Raw genomic sequence first — 27,362 nt, forward strand, 5'->3', positions numbered from 1 at the left:
TCTGCTATCAACGAGAACCGCAAATTCCTTTTTGAAGTTATAATCAATCAAAAGAGTTATTTTTGCATAAAATTTCTGGCGTGTTATAACTTCTACTGTTTGAAGAAATCCTTCTTTTGGTAGGCTAAGAATATTATCTACAGTATCTGTAGCAGGACTTTAATTTTCCAGAGTAGATATCCTTTTATCTAAGGTCATATTATTATTTTTGAGTTTCTAAAGTCGATATCCTTTTACCTAAGGTCATATTATTATTTTTTAGGATGACGATTTCCTTCTTGAGATTATCAATCTCTATCTTTAAATTTTAGATTGTTATCGTAGTTATATTACAATAAATGGTCTATCAAAATACATTCTAAATTTTATTCAAAATAAATTTATGGTGTCTATCAAATACACATGAAATAACCCATCTTATGTGATCTTGTCTTGGAATACTAGATATGTATGCAGGTGCGTTACACGGGCCCAACGCGGATAGTAAAATAACAGTAATCAATGAGAATTTTTTCTTACCTTTATTCCAACATGTCATTCAATCATGCGCATTCTAATTTACAGGGTTTAGATGCTAGTTTGAAAATTGTATTCTAATTTACAGGGTTTAGATGCCAATTTGAAAATTGAATAATTTTATACTTAAATGGCAATGACAGATAACTGTGATAAAAGCTGAAGATTGAATTGGGGATGAAAACCCATATGTTATAACAACATTGTATAAAATGAAGATGTAACAATAAGGGACTATCCCGTTTGATTGGATCAGTTGATGGATATGATTCCAAATGTATATTTTATACAATCATGGGAATACATACTACTGGATGCTCACATTCACATATAATAGTGATTGTTGTCTATTTACATTGATATAGATAATATTTATAAATTCTACAATACGAGATGTATTTTTATTGTTGTAATCAATCTCTCGGGTATTCACGATCAAACACCTGTTAAATTAAATTTAAAGATTAAATTAGTTAAGAAGTTCAAAATGTGATAGTAAAATAAATCTTTACTCGATGAAGACAAATGCAATAGTTATTAGAATAAAAGTTCTAATAACCTAAGCTATTATGGTATCGGAATGAAAGGGAAAACTGAAGTGGAAACATACCTGAAGATGAATTGCTTTAGAGGAAGAAACGGATTTGAAAAAGTTGGATTGTTCTTTGGACTTTGAAGAAAAAAAATAAAGAAGAAAGGTATAAAGACCCGGCTTATGTGGAAATAATTTTTCTATGGTGAGGATAGGTAAATACAATTTAATCCTCTCAAAATGAGCATGTTTGATAACTTACAAAAATGATTGGTCTTCTCAGTTATGTGTCAATCCAAATAATTATGTTTTTTTCCTGTTTAACAAAATGCGACAATAATATTGATCTGAATAAACAAAATCTTAAGGGTCATATAAAAGCCCTAAAATATGCTATTTGAATGACATAATCAATCTCACACTTAATTTAATTCAAGCATCAGAGCTGCAGATCTTGAAAGGGGAAAGGTTGTGAAGGCTCAGCAGAAATTAGTATCAGATGCATCAGCAATAATAGCAAAATTATCTTAGCCGTTCTCTGCTCTGTCATAAGCATTGGACTTGTATTTTGGTGCAAACGGAAAACTAGAAGGAACCTTGCCGAGTAACATCTCAGAGATCCTTACCTGCCGAGGGAATATATATAGCATATTACAATGAGAGAATAATTAATCTTTTAAGTGCTTAACAATATTATGTGTATGAACAATAAATTACGTACCCAGTCAGTAGCAAAATCAGAGGCCATCAGTGTCTCAAGGTCATCCCTACCGTAGTATAAGGATGGTCACCAATTTATTCTTTGTGGGATAACGTCTAATAGGCCAATTGGAACATACCGACATGTGCAACTAAGCCACTCCAATAACAAGTGTCTGGTTGTTTCTACTCTTGCAATCATTTGGTGCTAACATTAGGAATAGACAATGATAATTTATCTTCAAGAACTTCTCAGGTAGAAGAATATTGCAAACAAGGCAAACTGTTGCCAATGAGAATAAAATATAGTGGAAAACCCCCATTGTTTAAGGCAAACAATGAAAAGTTCTCACAGCATACTTGTAGCTCCTGCTAATAACGTCTTCACAGATATTCATGTAACAAGTGAATAACCATAGGATGTACAGTATGCAAACATATATCAAAGTTAGGATAAAATGGATAGCGGAAAAAAAACGTCAGAGCTTATATTTTAAATGTCTAATCAAATAGGAAGCTCCCCTAATATATCGAACAAGTAAATCTCCAATAGAAAGGTCTGATATTGAACATAGTTCAGCAGTCTACACATGCTTGGAATGAATATAGCAATTCCACATTTAATCTCTCAACTTCTTACATATATGATGTAAAGGAACTAACATGTGATGACGTAAAGGCTACAACACTAAGTTCTATGAGTAAACATAAATGCAAATACGTCATGTTAGCTCATCTTTATGGCATGCTTCCAATAGATTGCAACAATTAATGTCGAGTAGATTTACGAGATAAACTTCTTACTATCAGATAACATTAGGCATATAACTATATACCTTTCGAATCAGAACCCATTTGTTCAAGGTCAAATTATGCATAATCCTTTAAGATATCTAGCCACTCCACAGATGTAATGTCCTAGTACCTCTACTCCTTGCTTTCAGTAAATATCCTCGATTGCAAAATTGTGAAGTGTTGCTTAGTACAGATAGACCCTCAGAGGCACATATAGAATGGACATGCAACAGTAATAAATTTTACTCAACGAAAACAGAACAACAGAAAATATTTTACCATTAACCTTTACCAATGCCCCTCGAGCAATCATACATGTAGAAAGCTCAGGACACTTAGTTTTATACTTATTCTGGTCTACATAAGAAAATAATCACAATTTACAAGGACTTGTAAGGACTTGGGTGCCTTTTGCACACATTGGTAGATGTAATCCCAGTCAGCAAAATTGCTATAGTGCTGTTGACATGATCGGTCATGTATGGTTACTGTAATTGCACTCCAATTACCCATAGCTGCTATTAGAGAATCAATGCAATTTTTTCCCTTAAAATAAGTAGTTCATACCTAAAGTAGGAAAAAGTCATACTGTTAATTATCTCCATAAGTCTCCTTACAAGGGCATGCTCCAACAAGATTTTGAACACCAATAAATTACTCCAGAGCTGTCACTGGAGTGGGGACTCAGAATGTGGTATCATATGCCAGTTACCTATGCCCAGACATGCTGATATCCAAGAGTTATAAAATAAAAGGGAAAGCAGTCCACCCTACCTTGATAGTTACTGGTGTCCCAACTGTTAAAGAAGCAGCTTCTACTATATTTTTCATCCGCATTGGTTTTTTAAGAAGAGCTGATCCAAAACCTTTATTAACTACAATATCGATCAAACATCCCATGTTAATATCAACGAAATCCACATAGCATTCCTGCTCTATAAGCTCAACTGTCTTTGTAACAATGTCTAGATATACCCCACAAATCTGAACATCAAACAAATTCTCGGATGAATGACGTCTTTAATTTTTTTAATTTTCACCATCCTAAACAAACATACAATTTGAAATAGTGAGATTCAAATTAGAGTGATTAGTACATGCTTTATATATGATACCATATTAACTAATCCAGTGAGCGCCTTTTAATCAGGACCTGGGAGTAGATAAGAAATAAGAATATTTAAACAATCAATCATTTTGCCAGCCCTTGTACAAATATTTGATGACTATATTAATTTAAAAAGGAACTAAGCCGGCCAATAAGTGTGGCATCCGTACCTGCTGGGAAGTTCGGCCCAATAGATTATCACGAGAATAAACTCCCTTTATTTTATTGAAGACTAAACCCCGAAGTTATACATAAAAGCTTTTGTTAGATATATAGGGACAAGCTACAGATTCTCAATTATCCTTTATCCATAGGGATCAAAGAAGAAGACAAAAAGAATTGTTCAAAGAAGATACTACAGAAATTGATTAAAAATAATAAGAAAAAGAAGCTATCACATGAAAAAAAGATTCAAGAAGCTTATGGGGGAAACCTTTAAATGTTATGTCATCTGAGGTGTCATTCACTTGAAGGGCAATATTGACTGCAAATGTGTAAACCATATAGCAAAATGTGAGAGAATGGTAAAAAAACACACCTCAAGCATCCCGATTTTTGAGTTTCAAGCTTTAACTATCATGTGTGTGAATTTTGAATTTCCTGTTTGAACTATCACCAACTATTTATCAAAATAAGTGTCAACTATCAATTAGTCACATTTTCTATAGAAATATCACCATAAACTTCAACATCGTTCATGTAGGAAAAATGAACAATTGATAATTAAGGTGTATTTTGATTAATAGTTGGTGAGGAAACTGAGATACTTGACAAGTTTAGGAATGAAACCCAAACAAATAAATATATATCTAAAAAACTCATAAGGAGTATAACAATAAGAACTCACCATCTCTTTCATAAAGGTATTTCCATCCTTAGTTTAATATCACCAGCACTACAAACAAGCCTATCAATTTACAAATACACAAATCTCCATAAAAATAACCTATCAAAAACACAAATATGACTAATCATGACACTGCATCTTATTTAAATATAACCTAGATATTTTAAGTATTAATGATACATGTTTGATTTCCAAATCTAGTCTCAGTCAAATAAAAAGCATTCACCTCTGTAATACCCTGAAAAAATCCAAACCAATATTAGTTCCATGCTTCAAGATCATGCATGGTAAATCATGGTTATTTTATAGTTTTATGAGTAATTTAGACGTATATTAAGGCTTCAAATAACTCTCAGCTATCAAACGAATCAAAATATTCCTTACCGATTGAATTCTTGGGAAGTATATTGCTATAGTCAACTTCAAATGAGCATATCTCTCTTTATACTACAAATTTTTGTGATTATTACCCACGAACAGATACATAATTTAATTATCTTTCCAACGATATCAATTTCTCCAAAATATGATATTGGAGCAAAAAGTTACACCTATTTTACTCCAACATGTCAACCTGGAAATTGAGTGATAACCTGTCTGACGGCTTATCACATTTCTGACGACCTGTCTGACGGCTTATCATATTTCTGATGACCTTTCTGATGGCTTATCACATTTTTGATGACTATATCAGCTAATGTCATCAGCCTTAGGCAGAAATCCATCAATTTCAGGTCCTAGGTGACGACCTAGGCTGACGGGCTATCACAGATCTGACGGCTTATCAGCCTTGGTCGTCAGCTGAAAATTTCAGCAATTGAGAAGTGATTTAGTAGGGGTATTTTGGTCTTTTAACTTATCCTAAACCTTACCTCCATGACATAAAACACCAAAAACACGTACTTAGCTATTGTAATTTAGTTTCAAAAGCTCCTAACCCTCTTTGTTCCCAAGAACAAACTTAGGGTTTCTTCTCAATTAACTTCAAGACCCCATCACACCCTCCACAATATATTTAAGAATTAAGACTCCCAATCTAAGAACATTCAAGAAAGGCCAATTTTCTTTCAAGATTCAATTACTAAGGTATGCGTAGTGTTCATCTATGGATCCCTTCCATCCATGGAGCTCAAGAATCAAGTTTTAAAATCATGAATTGTGATTATCTTGTTGTGGTATGATTATGTTCATGTTGATGGTTGTTATTTGGTTTTAAGATGGTATCTTGATGTATTTTCATGAAGTATGTGAGCATGTTAGTTGAAATCCATGAATTTGGGTGGCTTAAGATTGTTACATTAATAAAGTATACCTATGCCTAAAGTTGTGCATGTAAGGTGTTTAATAAAATACCTAGAATGATAGAAATCATGTATTATAGCTTAGGGGTGAACTATATGATAAATTCATGCTAGTTTATTATGTTCAAGGGGCTTACATATCATTGTTGTGCAATATATATGTGTTAATAGAATGTACATGATGATTGGAGAATGGATTCATAGTGTGTCTATCTGCATTCCATGTTATGTACAAGATCATGATTATGAAGTACCACATGAGTTATCGCCAAATTATTATAGTATGAACTATTGATGTTGGTCATGTATTCAAGAATGTCAAGTATTGTCATTTTCCTTCTATCGAGTCCTGGGGGTACTTGTACCCAAAAAATATAGTTGTGTGCGTATAGCTAAGTCATGTTTTCACGATACTCTCAGTCAAGCCATGATCAGTAGACTTCAGTCAATCTCATGACTCAGGAAAACTCATGTAAATTCAGTATCAGTCCAGTCCTACTCAGTACCCAGTGATCTATGAAATCTTAGTAATCTCATTCAGTTATCAGTCCTCATCAGTATTCCGTCAGTCAACAGAACTCAGTAAGATCAGCCTAATTCAGTTCAGATAATCAGTTCAGTATCTTTCATATGGGAGTAAGATTTAACACCGAGCGAGCCTAGGGATGGGGACTCACCCACTAGATAGGACTGAGATCCCTAGAAGCAATCCCTAAGTTCTAGAACTACATAGCCAGCGTAGGTACGAGATGTCACACGTTAGATAGGACTAAAATACTCAGGGATCACCCGTTAGCACATTTAAATATATAGGACTGATCCCAGGGGTCACCCGCTAGATTAGGACTAAATCCACAGTAGTTGTCTTTACCAGTGGCGCGGTACTGATACCTTTCCAACTTGGGTTACAGGTTTGACCCCAAACTAGCTAGAAAGGGGCATGTTGGTTAGATGAATACATCCCACAATTTTAGTTACAGAATCAGGACTGTCAGATACAGTCAATTTAGCTCAGTAGTACAGATTCAGGACTGTCCGATACAGTCAATCCTTATCATTATAAATAGACTTTGGGATCACCCATTAGATAGGACTGATCTCAACTATGGTCAATCAGTATCAGCATAATCAGATTCAGAGATCACCCGCTAGGTAGGACTGATCTCAAACTAAGTCAAATCGTCTTTATTATCAGTATCATCAGATTCAGAGATTACTCGTTAGATAGGATTAATCTCAGATTTAGTTACTCAGATATAGTACGGAACTCAGCTAGTTCCATCAGATTCAGGACTGTCAGATATAGTCACTCATGTTATCAGTTATATCAGTTATCAGAACTCATGTTATCAGTATTCAGCTTCAGGACTGTCAGATACAGTCAACCAGACCAGTTCTTCATAATCAGAACTATTAGACACAGTTATTCATGTATCAGTAGCATAGTATCAGTCCCTTAGTATTCAGTAATATAGTATCAGTCTTTCTAACTTATCAGTGACTTAGAAGTCAATATCAGTAAACTCAGTAGACAGAACTCGGTATTCAGTTCTATCATGATGTCAATTACAGTTACGTATACATGCATGTATTCTCACGTTCATGTTAGTCAGTCAGTTAGAATTGTTCATGCATATGAACCTATTGCATTCAGCCTACCTCACTTGCATACCAGTACATTCAAAGTATTAATGCATTTGCGCTATGGTGTCTTATACCATAGGTTTAGAAGCACGAGCTCCAGAGCATTAGTAACATCCTAGTTCAACAGTCAGAGTCAACCGTGAGTCCTCATCCTTTGAGGACATGATAATTACATAAATGTTTCAGTTTTCAGTCTATTTCAGTAGTTAGAGTTAGTTGGGGATATTTCCCATCAACTCCTTATTCAGACAAGTTTAAAGGGTTTCAGACTATAGTATGTTCAGACAGTTATCTTACTTGTTTTGGTATTGTTATACCCTATTTTCAGTTATGTATTAGTATTGAACCTTATGGCCTTTCAGTTTATGTTTCCGCATTATACAGTATTTTATGCAGTATACAGGTATAGATATCAGTCATGAGTTAGCTTGTGGTCCTTTGGGGTCATGAGCACCGTGTAACGTTTCGATTCAGAAAATCGGGGCGTTACAACCCTCCAGAAAAAGTTTCCAACATAAATAACACACATAAAGGTTCTTAAGCATATGAGTCATGAATAATACAATGACTTAGTTAAGAGTCTCTTAAGTAATAAATAGAAATCATCTTATTATTCTTAAAGTATTTCACACTATTGAAAAACTTTGAGGTGATTTTCATACATCCTATAATAAAAGTGTGGTAGAGATTTAATCGAGGGCATAGTATTAAATTATTTGAGTTGTTTACCCTCTCTCATAAGCCACAACTTCTGGGTGCCTTTTAACTTGGGAAAATATTATGGTGTACCTCATCTTAGTTTAACTTGGAAAAATGGAGCTCTATTAATGAACAAGAAGCACGGGTCTCATCTGGATGAAAAGATGTTGACTTGTTGATAACAATGTCCTCATTGTTTAGGAACTTTAAGAATAAAAGTGAAACTGCTCCAGTAAGTTGGCAAACAACCACATAATAAAAAATGGATGATTAACTAGTCAATCATGATATTCAATGATCATAAGAATTATATAAATAGAGACTGACAATAGGTAAGGTGATTAAATCAATCGGAGAGTGGAGAACACTAAAGCAGCAACATACGGGTGTTAAGAGGGACAAGTTGCTAAAATCATAGGCCTACAGTCGGTTGATTCAATGCAGTCATGGATAAGGATAAAACACGATGAGTGTAAATAACCTATATTGGTGATACCAACTGGTTGGGGATTGCGTGTTATTACATTTGCAATAGGTCTATATTGGAGAAGTAGTAGTTTAGAGAATTTCTAACGTTCTAGAGCCCATAGTTTATAATGAATTGAGTATTCTTATTTGAATGAAATGGCGCGAAAGGAAGTTACAGAAGATTCATATCTCATTCCCCAATTTAGCTTTATGGTGTAGTTGATTGCTAAGTTGTTTGAAATCTAGTGTAGGTGTTCATACTAAGATTTTTCAAACTGGATGAACTTTTCAAGTTTGGATAGACAATATGGTAAGAAAACCAAGAAGTTGAAATCATTTTATTTTTTCAAAACAAACCATTCTCTGCAGCAAGTAATTTTCGAAGGAGATGACTTTGATTACTCCAAGAATTATAAATGGCAACTCACACTTAAACAGACTCATAACTAAATAACTCCAACTCTATTAAAACTACTACATATCACTTTCCAGTAATTCATATCCCACAAAAAACATCAGTAATTGGCTTGAAAGAACATGTCAAAATACAAGGACAAAAACTAAGTTATATATACTGGTGTAGATAATCAAATATGTGCACAATTGGAACAATTCAATGAAAAAATGAATAATGACACTACATGAACTCTGGGTGCCTTTGAAATAAAAAAAGAACTCGTTATGTCTTTAAAACAAAAGTGACTCATTCACAACTTTAACATGAGTATCCATTTTATAAATCATTTGCAGATGACTACTCAAGTATTCTTATAACATGTCGATCTACACAATTTTCAAAATAATGAAAAAACACTTACCTAAGAAATATAGTATTGTACTTCACTTGTCGCAATGGTAAGCATACTTGTAGGACACGTGCATAGATAAATGGACTCTAGCGCTACAAAGAATAGTTATACATTCAAAGCAATTTTCATATTGTATGAAAAAAATAGAAGAACTATGGTACTCAATCAAACATAGCACTTTATTTTTAAATAAATTAATGCTAAGCACATGGATACAAGTTATGCCTTGGAATGAAAGACAATTTTGAGTCCGCTTTGTTTACGAATAAGGAAACTTTAAGTAATGCGACAATGAATCTCATGGAGAGTTCGATCAGTCAAAGCATGAGACAATATACCTTTATATTTTCGATTATTCTTTATTTTGAAGTATCATTCCATCTCAATTGAAAAAGAAAATAACATCATCTATCACTCACATACACAACAACCAAAAAAAAAAAAAGAAGAGCTAAACAGTAGTAACTTGAGTGTTATTGTAACAGTGGAAAGTATGTTCACTTCTTTTTTCTCCTTTTTTATTTCGGTATAAAGTTCATTATATTTTTCTTTTTTAAGATTTTAACTAATGTATGTCACTTACTACAGGTAATTCAAACTGAAAATATAAGATCTATAACCATTGATAAGTTCACTCTCAAGAATGGGGCAGAGAAAAAGAGAGCGACATAGAAACGTATAAAAGTATCTACCTTTTGTCCCAACTTCAGATACAAATATTTATCAATTTGACCATGCTTTTCAGGTAGAAATGACTGACGATAAAAGCAATAAAGAAATTTTAGAAATCTTCGAGCTAAAAAGTTTGGCACTTTCCTTTTCCTAGTCTACTTGTTTTAAGTTCCTATCATCTCTTCTTTAGTCATGCTTAATTCATATGGGTTGACAAATGGGGAAAACATAGCTCCGTCTGTAACAAGACGATAAAATCATCAGAAATCTGATGAGTAAGTTTATTAGGTCAATTAGAGGAGAAAACATAAAATTTCGTCAGACCATCCAGTAATCAAGAAAGCTATGACTATGACATTACAGTGTGAGCCACCAAGTTTTGTTCCCTGTATCTATCCTATGTTAAAATATAATCGATTGATTGTGGTGAACTATCTAAATTCCATACTACAATGCCATTCTACTTTAATTTCAATACTCAGTTCATGACAAAAGAGAAAAATGACCTTCACATTTACTAATGAAAATTTAAGAAATCCAACTCCAAAAAAGTAGATTAGTTGACTCTTCCTTCTACAACTATACAATTCTTTTTAAGACATACAAAGAAAAGAAAATTAAAGTCTTTAACTCCTATTAATCTCTGAAAATTTTCAAATCTAGCATTTACTTTGACATCCGTACTCCATTTGAGAAATTTCACAAGGTATGTAATTTGTTGTTGTTATAACATTTTCTTTTGGTGATGAAGAAACTTTAATGCTTTTTTAAGGAAAACTGATTCATCTGTTTCTTTGTGGCATCCATTATGAATTATTAGTCACAAGGATATAATAATTTGATTTGTTTATGTTTTACACACTTGCTAAACATTTTTAGACTCTATTAATAAATTTGTGGGATCTTAATTGTCCTCTTTTCTCTATTTTTTTCCTTATGGTTCATGATTCTCTTGATTTTTGGTCCTGATAACTGGTGACATGGTGCAACATTGAGTGCAAATAGTAAACAAGATACCTCAGGCAAGTTAGTGAAAGAAGTGTACATACATTCTCCCAGTGCTACTTGTATACTGCTTCTAGATGGTAGACATAAGTGTTGCTAGGTTTTAAATAATAAAATTTAGATAGAAAACATGTTACCATCCTTTATACCTGTACATTTCACATATACATGAAAAGGAGGGAGAGAAAAAGAGAGAAGCAACAGAGAAGTTATAACTCACTGATAGTCCCCCGATCATGACTTGGTAGCTTTTGACCCAAATTTTAGTATCGTCTTTTCTGTGTTGCGATGATTCCAAATTTAGAAACTTGAAAACTTCTAAGTTCATAAAAAGTTTGAGTAAGATGACAAAACATTATAGACGATCATATGAACTTCTTAAGTTAATGAAGCAACTCTATAAGACCAACAAACACCTTTCCACAATTCTATATGCTAGAGCAATGGTTATAATTATCTTCATTAATAATCCTCTTAAATTATGGTAAATAAAAAAGAGAAACCAAGTATCATCTATTGTATTACGAACTATGAAATGTTCGTTAGTATTACCCAACCCTTATGAGTAGATGAGAAATCGATCTTTACAGGGAACCTATTGGAAGTTACTGATAGTCTAAAGGTGCAATTTTTATAGTTCATTAAAGACCTCTCTGAATCAAATACAAAATATAAAAGCCACGAAAATGCATGAAAAATATAATTGAAAGCCGAATTAACTAAAAATTTCGCTATGCAACTCAAAGGCTTGGGAGAAGCAACAAATTAACCAAAAAATATGTAATAGAAATCTAATGAAACCCTGATTTTTTGAGGAATTTTCTCAAACACATGTAGGAAAAAAGCATATATTAAACTTTCGGGGCAATAAAGTCGTTGCTCTCAAGTGACTATAAAAAAAACTAAATGAAATCAACGTGAAACTGATAAAAACAAGATAAGAAGAAGAAAATCTACCATAAAACAAGGGAAACAAATACAGAAAATAGATTCGATAATTTGTTTGTTCATCATTATATAGTAAAAATATCACAACTACACTCATGCATAACAAATTTTTTGGAACCCTACACTTCTCTATATGTTGAGAAATTAGAAAAGAATTAAACAAAAATAAAACAAAAATCAAGAGAAAACTTATCCGAAATTGGAAGAGAAGACCAAGCCCAAACTAAAAGGTAGAATGGAAAAAGGAAAAAAGTTGGTTGAAAAGAAAATATGGTATGTCGGTGAGAAAGAACAGGGAAATGCTTCTAGCCTAGATTCTAGAAATATATGTCGGTGTAAAATAACTGTTATACCCCTGCTCGTCCCTCAGTTCATCTCTCAGTCATCTTTATATATAATATTTATATATAGTAGAAATTTTATCTGAACTCTATGGGTTAAGGATAAAAATTAAAATATGCAGTAATTTAGTCCGGTTATCAAACAAGCTTCAGAGATAAAAATTATATTTCCTTTATCTATCCGTCTTCTCTTCATTCCCATAAAAAAGGAGTTATGTGAGTAAGGCTAGTAACAGTCCAAGATACGTGTAGTGCATGAGAGAGGATCTGTAGCACAAAAATAACATCACTATCTGAAGGGGTGCCGGCTAAGAAAAGGAGAATTTTTAATATTCTTGATAAATCATAATGAACTTGCAAGCTGTTGCCAAATAGTGAACATACCAAATTTGGTGAGAGTCTGAGTAGGTCTAATATAGTCCCTTAAATATACGCTTATCAATTTTAGTCCTTTAATTATCTAAAAGTTCATCAAATTTGGTCTTTGTCTATTCTTATACAAATAACTATCATTTATACTAACGGGAATTCATATACCTCTATTACATTTTCTCTATCACTAATTTCTCAAGTATTTCTCTCTTGGACACCTTATTCTCAAATTTTTCTCGTCAGAAAATAGCTTAAAAGTACAAAAAACAGCAGTTTGCATCAAACTTGACCAAATTACAGCACTAAAATACTCAAAAAGTCACCAAACTACACAAAAAAATTAGGTCGAACCATCACCAAGCTGCACCAAAAATTATGTCAAACTACACAAAAAATGCATTAAAAACGTCAATAAGCTAGCTGCACAAAAAAACAACATCAAACTGCAACGAAAAACGTCAAAATTTTTTTTTACGAGGCCAGAAAGTTGTCTATATAACATGAAACTACTTGATGGATAACCTCGTTAACTTTTGCACTGAAATCTAGTTCAACCTTCAAACTTTTTCAACCACAGAACTAGTTAGGGATGACAATAGAGTGGTGCGGTGCAAATTTTAGATTATGCGGAGCGGTGCGTATTTTAGGCTATGTGGGTGTAGGGCGAGTTGGAGTACGTATTTTTCTTAAATAGTGCGGGGCAAAGCGAGACGAATTGCGGGTATATGCGGGTTTAAATTTAAAAAAGGCTAAAATTTAATATTATTCTTGTGAATCTACCTAAAATTATAGGTATTCTTTACTTCAAAATTTATCATACTTAAAACGACATATATAACACTATAAATAAATAATTTCATAATTTTTTCTTTTTAAATCAGTAAAATAATTTTATAACTCAAGCTATCAAACAAAAGTTTAAAGGTTTTTCCTTACTAAATCACTTTGCCGTGCATAACTTATTTAATTTATCTATAGCAAGGACTTAAAATATTATGGTTTTTAATGGAGTTATAAATTTTTCAAAAAATAAAAAAATAAAAATGTGGGGCAGTGTGGTGCAGATATGCGTAGGTATGAAAGTGGGACGGGTTTAAAGTGCTGCGATGCGGTTTGATTTTTAAACTCGCAGGTTTAGAAAAATCTGCACCGCACCGTTCCATTGCTACCCTTAGAACTAGTGTTGATATTAAAAAATATTCATAATGCTGAGATAATGTAATAACAAAGAAATGACTAAAATACACTAAAACACATGATCAATCAATTAGCAATAATATTATTCACCTCCTCAGTTTGAAAATGGATAACATACTTCACCAAATTGAGTCAATTCGATAGATTGATTACGGTATTTAAGTTGTTGTCTTTTTTTGTTTTAAGCTATTTATTGACAAAAGAAATTCAAAGAAAAAGTGTCCAAGAGAGAGAAATAATGGAAAAATTAGTGATGGAGAAAATTTAATGAAGGTGTGAATTTTCGTTAGTATAAATGGTGATTGTTTATATAAAAATATATAAAGGTCAAACTTAATAATTTTTTAGATAGTTAAAGAATTAAAATTGATAAATTTATATTTAAGATATTATTTTTGATACTGCTTCAGATAAGGGACCATTTATGCCCTTTTCTCTTCCCATCTCACTCAAAGTTGACAATCTCTATTTTTTGTCTCTAATCCCCCACATAAACCCTGTGAAACTCAGCTTTCTCCGCCGTCACCTACACTCCACCACTACACTATGCAAGCCCATTTGCTCTCCCCTCCTATCTACCCCACCACCAGCCTTTTCCCCAAATGTAGGCCCCACTCAACAAAATCACCCACCCTCACCGTCCGCGCCTCCTCCATCTCCTCAACGGAAACCGTAGCCCCACCACCACCACCACCACCACCACCAGCACAGACTCGAAAGCTCAACCAATACAGTAGTCGCATTACTGAACCAAAGTCCCAAGGTGGTTCACAAGCGATTCTATACGGAGTTGGTTTATCCGATGACGATATGAACAAACCCCAAATAGGAATATCATCTGTTTGGTATGAAGGCAACACTTGCAATATGCATCTGTTGAAACTTGCTGAAGCTGTTAAAGAAGGGGTTAATGAAGCTGGCATGGTTGGGTTTAGATTTAATACTATTGGTGTTAGTGATGCTATTTCAATGGGAACTAGAGGCATGTGTTACAGTTTGCAGTCAAGAGATTTGATTGCTGATAGTATTGAAACTGTCATGTCTGCTCAGTGGTATGATGGCAATATTTCCATCCCTGGATGTGATAAAAATGTGAGCCTCTTTTAACCCTTTTCCAACTTGATTGGGTGGTTGTTACCCATTGTATTGCTAGTTTAAATACAATCTTTGTTTTAATTCTTACTTAAATTTTATTATATCGTATCGTTAAATCCTAACAAGGTAATAGCAATAAGTCTCATTTTGTGTAACGACCAACTTGGTGTGGTTGCATCATTACCTTGTACTTTTTTCTCATTTCGTCTTTATGTATTATTTAATATTTTTTTTTTGTTCTTTCCTGTAGGTTTGTCTTTCAACTTGTTGATGTGTGACTTTATGTAATGATGGAAAACGATACGATCTGTTCAAATGTTGTGTTGACTAAAACAATATAATAGGATACAATACGATGCAATTCTATACATTATGAAACAATATGTAACAGTCATCCAAACGGAGTGAGACTCTTGCACTATTAGTGTAATGTGACTGTTGGTAATTACCAAATTTGCAGGTTATCCATTGAAATGCTTATTGTGAAGAGTTTCATGTTTTTTTAAGCTACCTGATTAGTATAAATTATTTTGAATTTGATAGGTGTCAATGCATGAATGTAACTCCTTTCCTAATTGTGTCCTTCTAGGTAGTGTATTTTTGCTATATCCTTGTTGAAATATTTGTGAAACATTTTACTCTTATGATTTTGTTTTAAAAAATTAATGTTCTTGATATTTTGGGGAAATTGTGAACCTTTTTTTTAAATTGTGAGTTCGACTATCTTATTGGTCAAGTATGAAAGTTGATGACAGGCGACTTGTTATGTTCTATTTCTTGAATAAAAGATGCAAACTTTGATATATTGTGGAGAAAAAGATGCAAGTTTTGCAATTTTAGACATATATTTAATGCATTTGCTGTTTTACTTTCAACGAATTACTGTCTATCCTTGAACAGACTCACACTATCTTGTCTAGGTTAAATTTCTTTGAGTTCATAATATTCTTGGTTGATTTCCGGAATAAATACTGATTCTTGGAAGCACAACACTTCCAATTAGAAGTGTATAAAACTTTGAGGATTGATTTTATTTGAGAAAGCAAAAAACATGAATTCCAGCATATTAGGCGACTTTCTGCTGGGAAAATTTATTCAGTTGTGCAAGTACTTCAGGATACTAAAATTTTTTTATTCGACATGTTACATGATTTTTCAAAATTTGTTTCTTTGACATAACCAGTGGTGGAGCTATGATTTTTAACAAGTGAATTCGCAATATAAATAAGTAAATCACAGGAAGAAGCCAAGAGTATTCAACATTTACGATATATACATAAGAGAATAATTTTGATCTTGTGTATGTAGTGTAATTTTGTAGTGACCTTATGCCCCTTGCTCCGCCAGTGGTTATAACACACCCAGTTAAATTGTAATACGTTACAAAATTTCACATAGCAATTTAAGATTAAGTCAATATAACTTTCTTGAATGTTTACGATTTCCTGCAACTTGCTTCTTCTTGCTTTTGCGGTCTGCCTATCTATATGCACTTGATAGAGTATTGTAGTTCTATTTTTCGCGGTTACTTGAGGTGGTACTGGGTAGTCTTGATGGGGTGAAAAAATTGCGACTCTTCTTGGTAGGAGGATCCAAACCATTGAGCTAACCCCCTAATCATTTCCTACTCTTGTCTATAGCAGCTGCATTTCATGCTGTCTCTCTTCAAATTGACAAGTTTTGTTGTAACAGATGCCAGGCACAATTATGGCGATGGGAAGACTAAACAGGCCAAGTATCATGATATATGGTGGAACAATTAAGGTCAGATCACGTGTTAATTCTTTCTTGTGCATCTGCATCTAAAGCCTCTTTTCATGTAATGTAGACGTTATCTTCTAACTTTGTGCTGCTTTGGACCATTCCATCCCTTTCAATACTCTTTGGATACAGTTAAAGTTGAATAACTTTGGAGAACAAACAAAAAGAGAGATAACTAGGATGATATAATTTATGTACTCACGATTCCCACAGTTACTAAAAGAAATAGGGAAAAAGAAAGACATTAAAGAGACGCAGAGAAGAGCATTAGCTCAATATATTTGGAGTTCGTTTTCAACTTACTTGGTAGGAGACAATGAATATTTAACTTTCAGGGAGGAATATGGAAAAAAAAAATTGGAAAGGGAAGCAGTGTAGTATTTGAATCTATTTAATGTAACAGGAAAATAAGAGAGTGGAAGGAAGTGCTCAATATGAAAAACAGTCTTTACAAGAACTCTACAGAATCTGTGTTAGCATGTGGCTCTTTTGGACGTCCTTTTACATAGTTTTGCACAGTATATGTAGCAGATCTTGTGTGGCTTATTTGAGTTTTTTTTCTTTCCTGCGAAACTTCGTGATATCGTGATATGGTATTTAGACTGGTCAAATTCGTTGGAAATCTTGTATGTTGATCGTAAGAGTTCGTATGGTGTATCCAGTATGGCTTGACTGAAGGAGTTGTATATTAAGCGAAAAATATATTTCTTCATGATGATTGTGTTCTGCTTTCCAGTGCAAAGTCATGAGACCACACATGCTTTTTGGTCAAATTATGTCAAAGCTTCTTCCCTATCTTTGTAATTTTATCATGTACAACAACAACAAGAGGCCCAGTGTATTTCCACATAGTGGGGACACAGTGGGGTCTGGGGGAGTGTAAAATGTACGCAGTCCATACTGCTACCTCCAAAGAAGTAGAGAGACTGTTTCTGATAGACTCCCAGCTCAAGATAAAAAGTAGTAAACAAAGTCGTGATGAAACGTGAAGCAGGATGGGTGGCTTAACAAGTGTAAAGAATAAGAGATAGTAAAATAGAACTCAGAGCAATACGAAATATGGGAACTAAGAGGCATAAGCAATAAGCAATAAGAAATAAGAAATAGGACACTCGCCTAGTAGTAACCTCCACTCACAGACCAAAGCCACCCACCACACCCAAACTCTCCTGACAAGCGGCTCCTACCTATTGACACAGTCCTACGATTACTAACCCGGCTAAACAGGGACTCTCCTAACTGCTTGCTACAACCCACACACTCACCCTAGCCTTCTACCCTTATCCGCGACCTCCACACCTTCCTATCTAGGGTCATGTCCTCGGTAAGCTGAAGCTGCTCCATGTCATGTCTAACTAGTTCCCTCCAGTATTTCTTCGGCCTACCTCTACTCCTCCTGAAGCCATCCAAAGCTAGCCTCTCACACCTACGAACTGGGGCATCCATGCCCCTCCTCATCACATGCCCAAACCATCTCAGCCTTTCTTCCCGCATCTTGTCCTCCACCGAAGCCACTCCCACCTTCTCCCGGACAATTTCATTCCTAACTCTATCCCCTCTAGTAAGCCCACACATCCAGCGTAATATTCTCGTTTCCGCCATCTTTAATTTTTGAATATGGGAGTTCTTGACAGGCCAATGCTCCGCTCCATACAGCATGGCTGGACAGACTGCCACTCTATAGAATTTGCCTCCAGCCCGGTCCAATACGGTTAGCGACATCCTCATTAATCTCTCCATTCCCCTGAATCATAGACCCAAGATACTTAAAAGTTAAAACTATCCCTTTTACAAAAATCTTGGGAATCCAACCTCACCACCACTTCGTCCTCCTGCCTCAAGTCACTAAACTTGTACTCCAAATACTCCGTCTTGGATCTACTCAACCTGAACCCCTTAGATTCCAGGGTTTGCCTCCATACCTCCAATTTTTCATTCACACCCCCCGCGTCTCATCAATCAGCACTACATCATCCGCAAATAACATACACCAAGGCACCTCACCTTGAATACTCCGCGTCAACACGTCCATCACCAACGCAAATAGGAACGGACTAAGAGTCGAATCCTGATGCAACCCAGTCTCGACCGAAAAATGCTCTGAGTCTCCTCCCGCCGTTCTCACCTGAGTCTTCCCTTCATTGGACAAGTCCTTAATAGCTCTAATGTAAGCCACCGGGACCCCTCTCACCTCTAAGTATCTCCAAAGAACCTCTCTAGGGACTTTGTCATATGCCTTCTCCAGGTCGATGAACACCATGTGCAAATCCTTCTTTCTTTCCCTATACTGCTCCACCAATCTCCTTGCCAGGTGGATTGTCTCTGTCGTCGAGCAACCAGGCATAAAATCAAACTGATTCTCCGAAATGGACACGATCTTCCTCAATCTCCGCTCAACCACCTTATCCCAAATCTTCATAGTATGACTCAACAACTTAATGGCCCTATAGTTGTTGCAACTCTGAATGTTACCCTTGTTTTTATATAACGGAATCATCGTACTCTATCTCCAGGCCTCAGGCATTCTCGCAGTCTTGAAAATATCGTTAAACAAATCAGTCAACCACCTTAAGCCTGCCCCACCCATAAACTTCCAAAAATCCATCGGGCCCTGTCGCCCTACCCCTCCGCATCTTATGAATAGCCTCCCTAGCCTTCTCCATCTTAAAACGTTTACAGTAGCTGAAATCACGGCTTTCCTCCGAGTGCTCCAGCTCCCCTAACTCAATGCCTTTGTCTCCCTCCTCATTCAAAAGTCTATGGAAATACTCCTACCATCTCTTCTTAATATGAACATCCTTCACCAGAACTCTACCATCCTCACCCTTAATGCACTTCAATTGGTCAAGGTCACGACCCTTCCGCTCCCTAGCCTTAGCAAACCTATACAACCTCTTTTCCCCGCCTTTCTTCTTTAACCCCGCATACAAGCTCTCAAATGCTGCTATCTTAGCAGCCGTAACTGCTAACTTAGCCTCCTTCCTTGTTACTTTGTAAACTTCCCTATTCACCCGCTTCTTCTCTTCATCTTTATTCTCAATCAACTTAACATACGCCCCCTTCTTAATCTCCACTTTCTTCTTGACTTTTCACTCCACCACCAGTCCCCCTTATGCCTTCCTGCCCGCCCCCTCGAAACACCCAACACTTCTCTAGCAGTCTCCGTGATGCAACTGACAGCCTTATCCCACCTAACATCCACGTCCCCCCTACGCTCCCACATCCCCAACCCCGGCACCTTCTCCCCTATCTCCAGCTCACTAACTGGCGTCAAACCACCTCACTTAATTTTAGGTCGACCCTCCCCGACCCTTCTCTTCTTGCTCTTCTTGATAAACAAGTCCATCACCAGAAGCCTATGCTGGGTCGAAAGATGCTCACTCGGAATGACTTTACAGTCCTTACATGAAACCCTATCAATATCAAAATCAATCTGAGTCTTGGCTATCGCGCTTCTGAAAGTAATCAGGTGATCCTCCTCCTTCAGAAAGCTCGAATTCACCACCACCAGCCCAAAAGCCCTTGCAAAATCCAACAAGAGCTACTCCCTCGCCATTTCTATCACCAAAACCAAAACCTCCTTGCACAACGTCATAACCTCTCGGTAAAACCCCAATGTGCCTATTAAAGTCTCCCGCAAGGACAATCTTCTTCGAGCTAGGCACGCTTCTCACCACCTCGTCCAACGCCTCCCAAAATCTCACTTTCACCTCCTCTTCCAAACCCACCTGCGGCGCATAAACACTACACACAAGCAGTGAAAACCCCCCAATGACCAACTTAATCATCATCAGCCTATTGCTGATCCTCTTAACCTCTACCACCTGCTCTTTAAGCTTTTCATCTACTAAGATTCCCACTTTATTCTGACGCCTCTCACTCCCTGAGTACCACAACTTGTACCCATCCACATCCCTAGCCTTAGACCCTACCCACTTAGTCTCCTGAACACACACAATATTAATCCTCCTCTTCTTAAGGATCTTCACCATCTCTACAGACTTACCTTGAATGGTCCCTATGTTCCAAGACCCTACCGTCAACCTATCTTCTCTCACCTCCCGCCAACCTCTACCACCCGTCGCCGCACTGGCCCTACCACCCGACCTGGACTACACATCACCCCGCCCTTCCCTCTTTAGCCCCACTCAAAACAGCCCCCAACCCCAACCCCCTCGGACATGACCCAATTCCACCATCAATCCCCACAGTCACCACTTAAAAAGAACGAAAAAGCCCCAAACTGACAAACAAACAGATCAACAGTAGAAAAACAGGGAAACAGTAGGAAAACAGAGGGTACGCACAAAATACCCTATCCGGCCTAATAGCTAGAACAACACAACACTATCCACCAATAAGCGAAAGCAGCCCGTTAGAACTTTAATCACAAGCAACGGAATAATACAAAGAAACGAAAATGGTAAGAAATAACTAAATATCAAAGTTTAGATGTCACCGGGGTACTCCTACGTGCTGCTGGTTCCAGCAATTTTGAATTCGAATTTGGTTGCCGGAAAAGAGTCGCCGGAAAGCAGCTGCCCGTGTGTCGCCGGAACTCGCCGGCGCTTTTCCTAACTATTGCCGGAAATCTGGAACCTGGTGGCCTGCTGTTGTCGTTCCCACCTGTTATGACCGGTGCTGCCCCCATACACCGTTGCCGGAGTCGAGCCGGCGGGAACCCCTAATCCCGTTCCCGCCGGCGATAGCAGTGACTAGAGTGCAAGAAAGGGGAAGGGAGAGAGAGAGAAGGAGGTAGAGAGAGCTGGAGAGAGAGAATAGGGGGAGAAAGTACCCTTACCTGTTGCCGGCGCGTCTACGCCGGCTTCGGAGACGGCGGGTCAGACTTGCTAAAAACTTCTTGATCGTTCCATTAATTTTTCATTGCAACAAAGAGTATTTTTTTGTTGCATCAAAAATGCAAATGAAAATGCAAAAGAACTTTGTTATGGATGTCATTGGAGACAGAGCAATCCAAATGGCATAGGACATGTCAAACTAGAGTGGCCATGAATTTATATATTCTAAGCTGTCTTGCTAGGAAAAGGAGGTGAAGAAACTTTTAGAGTTTGTGAATTGGAATAAGGGAGATCGTCTTTTAGGGTTGAGTGCTAGAAGGAGAGAAAGAATGGGAAAGATTAGAGTTTTACATGAGCTGCTTGTAAGCTTCTAAATGTCTGCTGTATGTTGCTGCTGCTGCCAATCTTCTCCAAGATACAGTTGACAACTAGAAACTTCCAATACATCAGTTACTTCATGGTTCAATCACGAGGCTGACAAACTTTCTATAAATAATGCAAAATAAAAGATGACATAAAAGGTTAACAACTCAATGGGAAAGAGTAGAGATCAGATAAGCTGCTGGTTCTAAATGTCATCTGTATACTTCTGCTGTCAATCTTTCCAAGATACAGCTGATAGCAACTAGAAAATGCCAATACATCAATTACTTCATTGCTTAATCATAAGGGCGGCCACTTTTTTGAAATAATGCTAAATGAAAAACAAATGTTCCTCTCTCCCCCTTTCTGTTCATGTTGGCAATGGAGGGGTTTGAAAGTATGATGAGGATTGCAGCACAAAATAGGTAGATAAGAGGATTTCAAGTGGGGGGAAGAATGGGGGTAGAAAGAGAAGTATGTCATATGCATTATGCAGATGACACTATCATCTTTTGTTAGCCGGTAGCAGAACAGATCAGCTACACTATCTCTTTCCTGTGAATGAGGTTCCTCAAATACAACAACTAGTGGACAGGCATCTTGGGATCTTGAGTTGAAAAATTGCCTACCACTTATCTTGGCATGCCTCTGGGTGTAGTAACCATGAGGCAATGGGAATATGGGATGGTATCGTGGAGAAAACTGGAAGGAAGCTAACTAGGTGAAAGACACAATACCTATCTCTGGGTGGAAGATTGATTCTCATAAACTCTGTTCTCGACTCTTTGCCTACTTATGTGATGTCCTTATTCCCAATCTCATCAAAAGTGGTGAAAAAATTGGAGCTATGAATATGAAATAGCATATGATGAGATTGGTCAATCTTTCTCATTGCTTGGCTAGTTGAATGTGTCGATCTGCATTCTATATAAAGAGTTGATTTGCATCCTTGTCAGGCAGTTAGCTAAGCAAGAAGCTGTGATCAAGGAAGTCCCGCCTAGTAGTGCCTCTACTCTACTAGTCCTTGTACTAGATACCCGAATCTTGGAAACAAGGCACACAGGCCCTGAGCTAAGATCCTTTCGCTTCGACCGAGGAATATTTCTATCCATTAATCTTCGTCGAAGGTGACTTCATATCCGAAATGCAGGATCTTTCCATTGATGGATCAGAGTTGAACAAATTCTTTAAGATTAGGTTACTACCTGCTTCTACGGAAGAGGTTTACTTTGTACTATGTGGAGGTCATATAGATCGAGATCCGTAGTGATAAGAACAAAAGGGTTGATGTGGTACAACTACTGGTGCTTCAAAAGGCTTAGATTCAAAGGGCGCTACTGAAAGCCTTTTTTCTAGGTTCTTTAATAGGGAGGTGTAAGCCTTGAAAGCCTAGGCGCCAACGTCTTTTCGAGAAGTGTGCAGGATGATAACCTAATTGATTATGCTGAAGAAAGGTCCTACTATCTTCCAGAATTAGAGGAAATTCTTATGGCAAGGTAACAAGGAAGGAAAATGATTATGCTGAAGAAAGGGCCTACTATCTTCCAGAATTAGAGGAAATTCCTATGGCAAGGTAACAAGGAAGGAAAAGGTTATAGCTTAGTCAACTGGAGGACTGCTCTTCTCAGCAAAGACACCGGGGTTTGGGATTCAGAAACTTGAGATTGCAGAATGAAAGGCTTATGATGAAGTGTCTCTGGAGATGAACTGTGGAGGGATCAACTCTCTGGAAGGAGGTTATAACAACAAAATATGGTGAATTAAGTCCTTGGTGTACAGAGAACACCTCTGAACCATATGGTGTTGCGACAATTAGAAATCTATGGTCACAGATGGAGGAAACCTATACATCAAGGTGGGAAATGGTAACAGAACTAGATTTTGGAAGGATGGTTGGATAGATCAAATCCCTCTTCCAAGATTTGTTTCAAATAAGTGATAATCCAGATGCTAGAGTGGGTGAATGTTTGACGGCGTAGGGATGGGATTTATCTTTTAGAAGACTTCTCAATGACTGTGAGGTGGATAGAGTAGTTGTGTTACAGGGAAACTAGGTAGAATGAAAATAAACACAACTGCCACAGACAGTGATCTCAGCATAGCAAGGATGGAGTGTTTTCAGTAAATAATGCTTAGAAAAGGGGTTTGCAGGGGATGGTTGGAGGCCCAAAATATAATTGGAAATACTTCTGGAAGGGGGACGTCCCTACAAAGGTGAAATGCTTTTCTTGGCTAGTGATAAAGAGGGTTTACTAAACACAATAAATTCTATGCAAGAAGGACAGACAACGGGTTCCTAGGTGTTCTCTGAGCAGCCTAACAGAGAAACAAATGAACATCTTTCTTCGCACTGCCAGTTCACTGCTCAAGTGTGGAATTTATTCCTCAATATCATAAGCATGAGCTGGACAATGCCAGAACATACATCAGACCTGCTGAGTAGTTGGATTAGGAGAGGAGGCAGCAAGAGTTAGAAGAGATCGTGGAGGCTAATCCATCATGTATCTGGTGGTCAGTATGGATGGAAAGAAATGGTAGATGTTTTGAAGATAGGTCCAATTCCATACACAAGGTTAAATGGAATTGTATAGTATCTTTAGTCTTTTGGTGTAAACAACTTTTTATAGAAGATGTAGATCAGATTTTTGATTTGATAGGAAGTTTCTAATGGATACTTTTTGGAGGTGGCCAGCATACCAACAACAACAACAACAAACCCAGTGTATTCTCACATAGTGAGGTCTGGGGAGGGTAAGATGTACTCAGTCCATACCTCTACCTCTAAAGAAGTAGAAAGGCTGTTTCCGATAGACCCCCGGCCCGAGACACGGAATACTAAACAAATTCATAGTAAAGCATGGAACAAGATGGCATAACATAAATACGACACCCACAAGTAATAGTAAACAGAGAAAAGTAAACAGATTCGTAATAAAGCATGAAACAAGGTATCATAATGCTGTGGCCAGCATACCCTTACCCTTAATGCTGTGGAATGCAATGTTACCCGTTTCAAAAAAATAAATAAAAGACGATATGAAAGATTAACAACTATAGACTCTTACTAACATTACGATAGAAAAAATGATATTTCAAGAGCATTTATTGCATCACATGTTGGTCTGTTGTTCTGCTTGCTTCTGAATTATCTTGATCCTTTACCTTTTTCTCTGACGTACAGCCGGGTCATTTTCAAGGGCACACATTCGACATAGTGTCCGCTTTCCAGGTATGTGTGCCGAATTTTTAGTTGCTGTTCTAATATCTTCTTACTGCTGTTTTTAGTAGTTCTTCTGTCTGTTTTGCCTTTGAGCACAATAAGTGCCTGTTTGGCCAAGCTGCCAAAATTGCTTAGTTTGAAAAGCACGTTTGTCACAACTTTTTTAGGAAAGTACTTTCAACAATCTGTGTTTGGCCAATTCGTGTAGTACGTGCTTTTTTTAGTTTTGATAAACATGTGTTTTCACCAACTTTTTCAAAAAAGTGCGTTTGAGTTTCAAATTACAAAAAAAGACAATCATCAAGGCACGTTTTACAATTAGGATTATTTAAAAACAGAGAGTTTTTAATATTTATAATGTCGGACTTTAAAGTTATATGGAGAAAAATATTAATTCCTGTCTTTTCTAGTGATGGCTTTGATATTCCAAAGAGGAATAGGAAAGATAGATGGAATAGATGATAGGAAGAAGGTAGAAATAACACAAATTCATAGTTAACTCATTCCAAAGTGGGATAGGAGAAGAAAGAAAAAAAGAGAGGAAAGAAACTATCTGATAGAAACCAAAAAGATAAAAGGAAGCAAAGAATTTTATTTAATTGGAAGCCAGATATGCTAAGTTTATGAAAGATAGTCCGGTAAATATAAATTTACCGTAAGGATATTTTGTCCTGTAAAAAAGTTAATCTTGTACTTCATCTTCTTGTAAAAAGCAGAAATTTGTAGCTTCTTCCCAATAATAGAAAAGCAGCAGCACTGCTGCTAAAAGCACCTTTTTGGCTGTGCAAACACCTAAAATCTAAAAGAAGTTTCTTTTTCCTAAAAAAAGAAGTGCTTTAGCCTCCAAGAAGCTTTGACCAAACAAACTATAGATATCTTCAGTTTAGACAGGGTTTTGAATAGATCTTGCGGCACATGGAAAATAATATGCTTGCTTGTGGTAGAAGTTCATATGAGTGGAACATTGTCTGGAAAATAAACCAAGAAAGCATGTTTTGGATGAGGTTCTCCTTAGCCTATGTAACTTGTAAGTACTTGAGGAACGATGAAGGATCATCTATTATCTTGAAAGGGAGTTTCTGTAGAAAGAAAGCTACTTGTCCAGGAGGATGAGATTCTTTGGATGATTATTTTTCTTTGGTAAGTAAAGCATTTACTCGGAAATGCACCAAGATGGTAAGACAATTTAGCAAAAGTTTTACTATATTATTTTAATTGTTATAAAATAGTAAAGAATAAAGAACAAGAGTAGAGAGAGAAGACTCAGTAATTCTTATTTCTCTTGAGGAATGAATTACAATGAAGGAAAACCCTTTTATTTATAGGGAAAAACTAACCTTGGAGTTTGTAACTTTTTCATAAATAGACATACACAATATATGATAAAGTAGGTATTTACTATATATGGTAAAGTAGACATTCACTATATATGGTACATTTATAACACCCCTTGAATGTCTAATTTATAGATAATACGCATATAAGCTGCCTCATTAAAAACCTTACAAGGAAAACCCAGTGGGACAAAACCTCATATGGGAAAAAAGAGTACAACGCGTATTAACTCCCTCTAATGATAACATCCTTAAATCTTTGCATCCTGATCTTGTGCACCGTCTTCTTGAAAGTTGCAATTGGAGGAGACTTGGTGAATAAATCTGCTACATTGTCGCTTGAACGAATTTGTTGCATATTAATATTACCATTCTTTTGGATATCATGTGTATAGAAAAACTTTGACGAAATATACTTCATTCTATCTCCTTTTATGGATCCTTCATTAAGTTGTGCTATGCATGCTGCATTATCTTCATAAAAATCATGGTTACTTAGTCACATTTCAAACCATATTTTTCTCGAATGAGATGTATTATGGACATCAACCATATACATTCTTGGCTAGCTTCATGAATAACTATTATCTTAGGATGGTTCAATGAAGTGACTAGATAAATTGATTTGTATATCTCCAAGATATGACAATGTCCCTACATGTGAACACATTACATGTTTGAGATCGAGATTTATACGGGTTAAATAAATACCCAGCATCAGCATAATCAACAAGATCGAGACTACAATCTTTAAAATATAATAAGATCATGTTGATCCCATTTCAACGTCTCTTAGTAGGAGCAGAACTATACCTTGCTAACAAATTAACTGAAAAA

General features: G+C 36.3%; 1 protein-coding gene and 1 pseudogene across 2 annotated transcripts in view; one reads left to right on the forward strand and one right to left on the reverse strand.

Annotated features, from left to right (window-relative positions):
- Nucleotides 1-1,575: 1,575 nt before the first annotated feature.
- Nucleotides 1,576-8,236, reverse strand: LOC107849085 (annotated as a pseudogene).
- Nucleotides 8,237-14,340: 6,104 nt separating this feature from the next.
- LOC107850527 (dihydroxy-acid dehydratase, chloroplastic) overlaps nucleotides 14,341-27,362 on the forward strand; it is a 34,852-nt gene continuing 21,830 nt past the window's right edge. The window contains exons 1-3 of one of the 2 annotated variants that reach the window (XM_016695110.2): nucleotides 14,341-15,045; nucleotides 16,741-16,812; nucleotides 25,153-25,200. In XM_016695110.2, coding sequence (XP_016550596.1) covers nucleotides 14,500-15,045; nucleotides 16,741-16,812; nucleotides 25,153-25,200 — 666 coding nt within the window. In that variant the 5' untranslated portion in view covers nucleotides 14,341-14,499. The remainder of the gene's footprint in view (nucleotides 15,046-16,740; nucleotides 16,813-25,152; nucleotides 25,201-27,362) is intronic. The other variant, XR_007047890.1, reaches the window with a different exon arrangement.

This window comes from Capsicum annuum, chromosome 12 (genome assembly GCF_002878395.1).
Source record: "Capsicum annuum cultivar UCD-10X-F1 chromosome 12, UCD10Xv1.1, whole genome shotgun sequence".
NCBI lineage: Eukaryota > Viridiplantae > Streptophyta > Magnoliopsida > Solanales > Solanaceae > Capsicum > Capsicum annuum.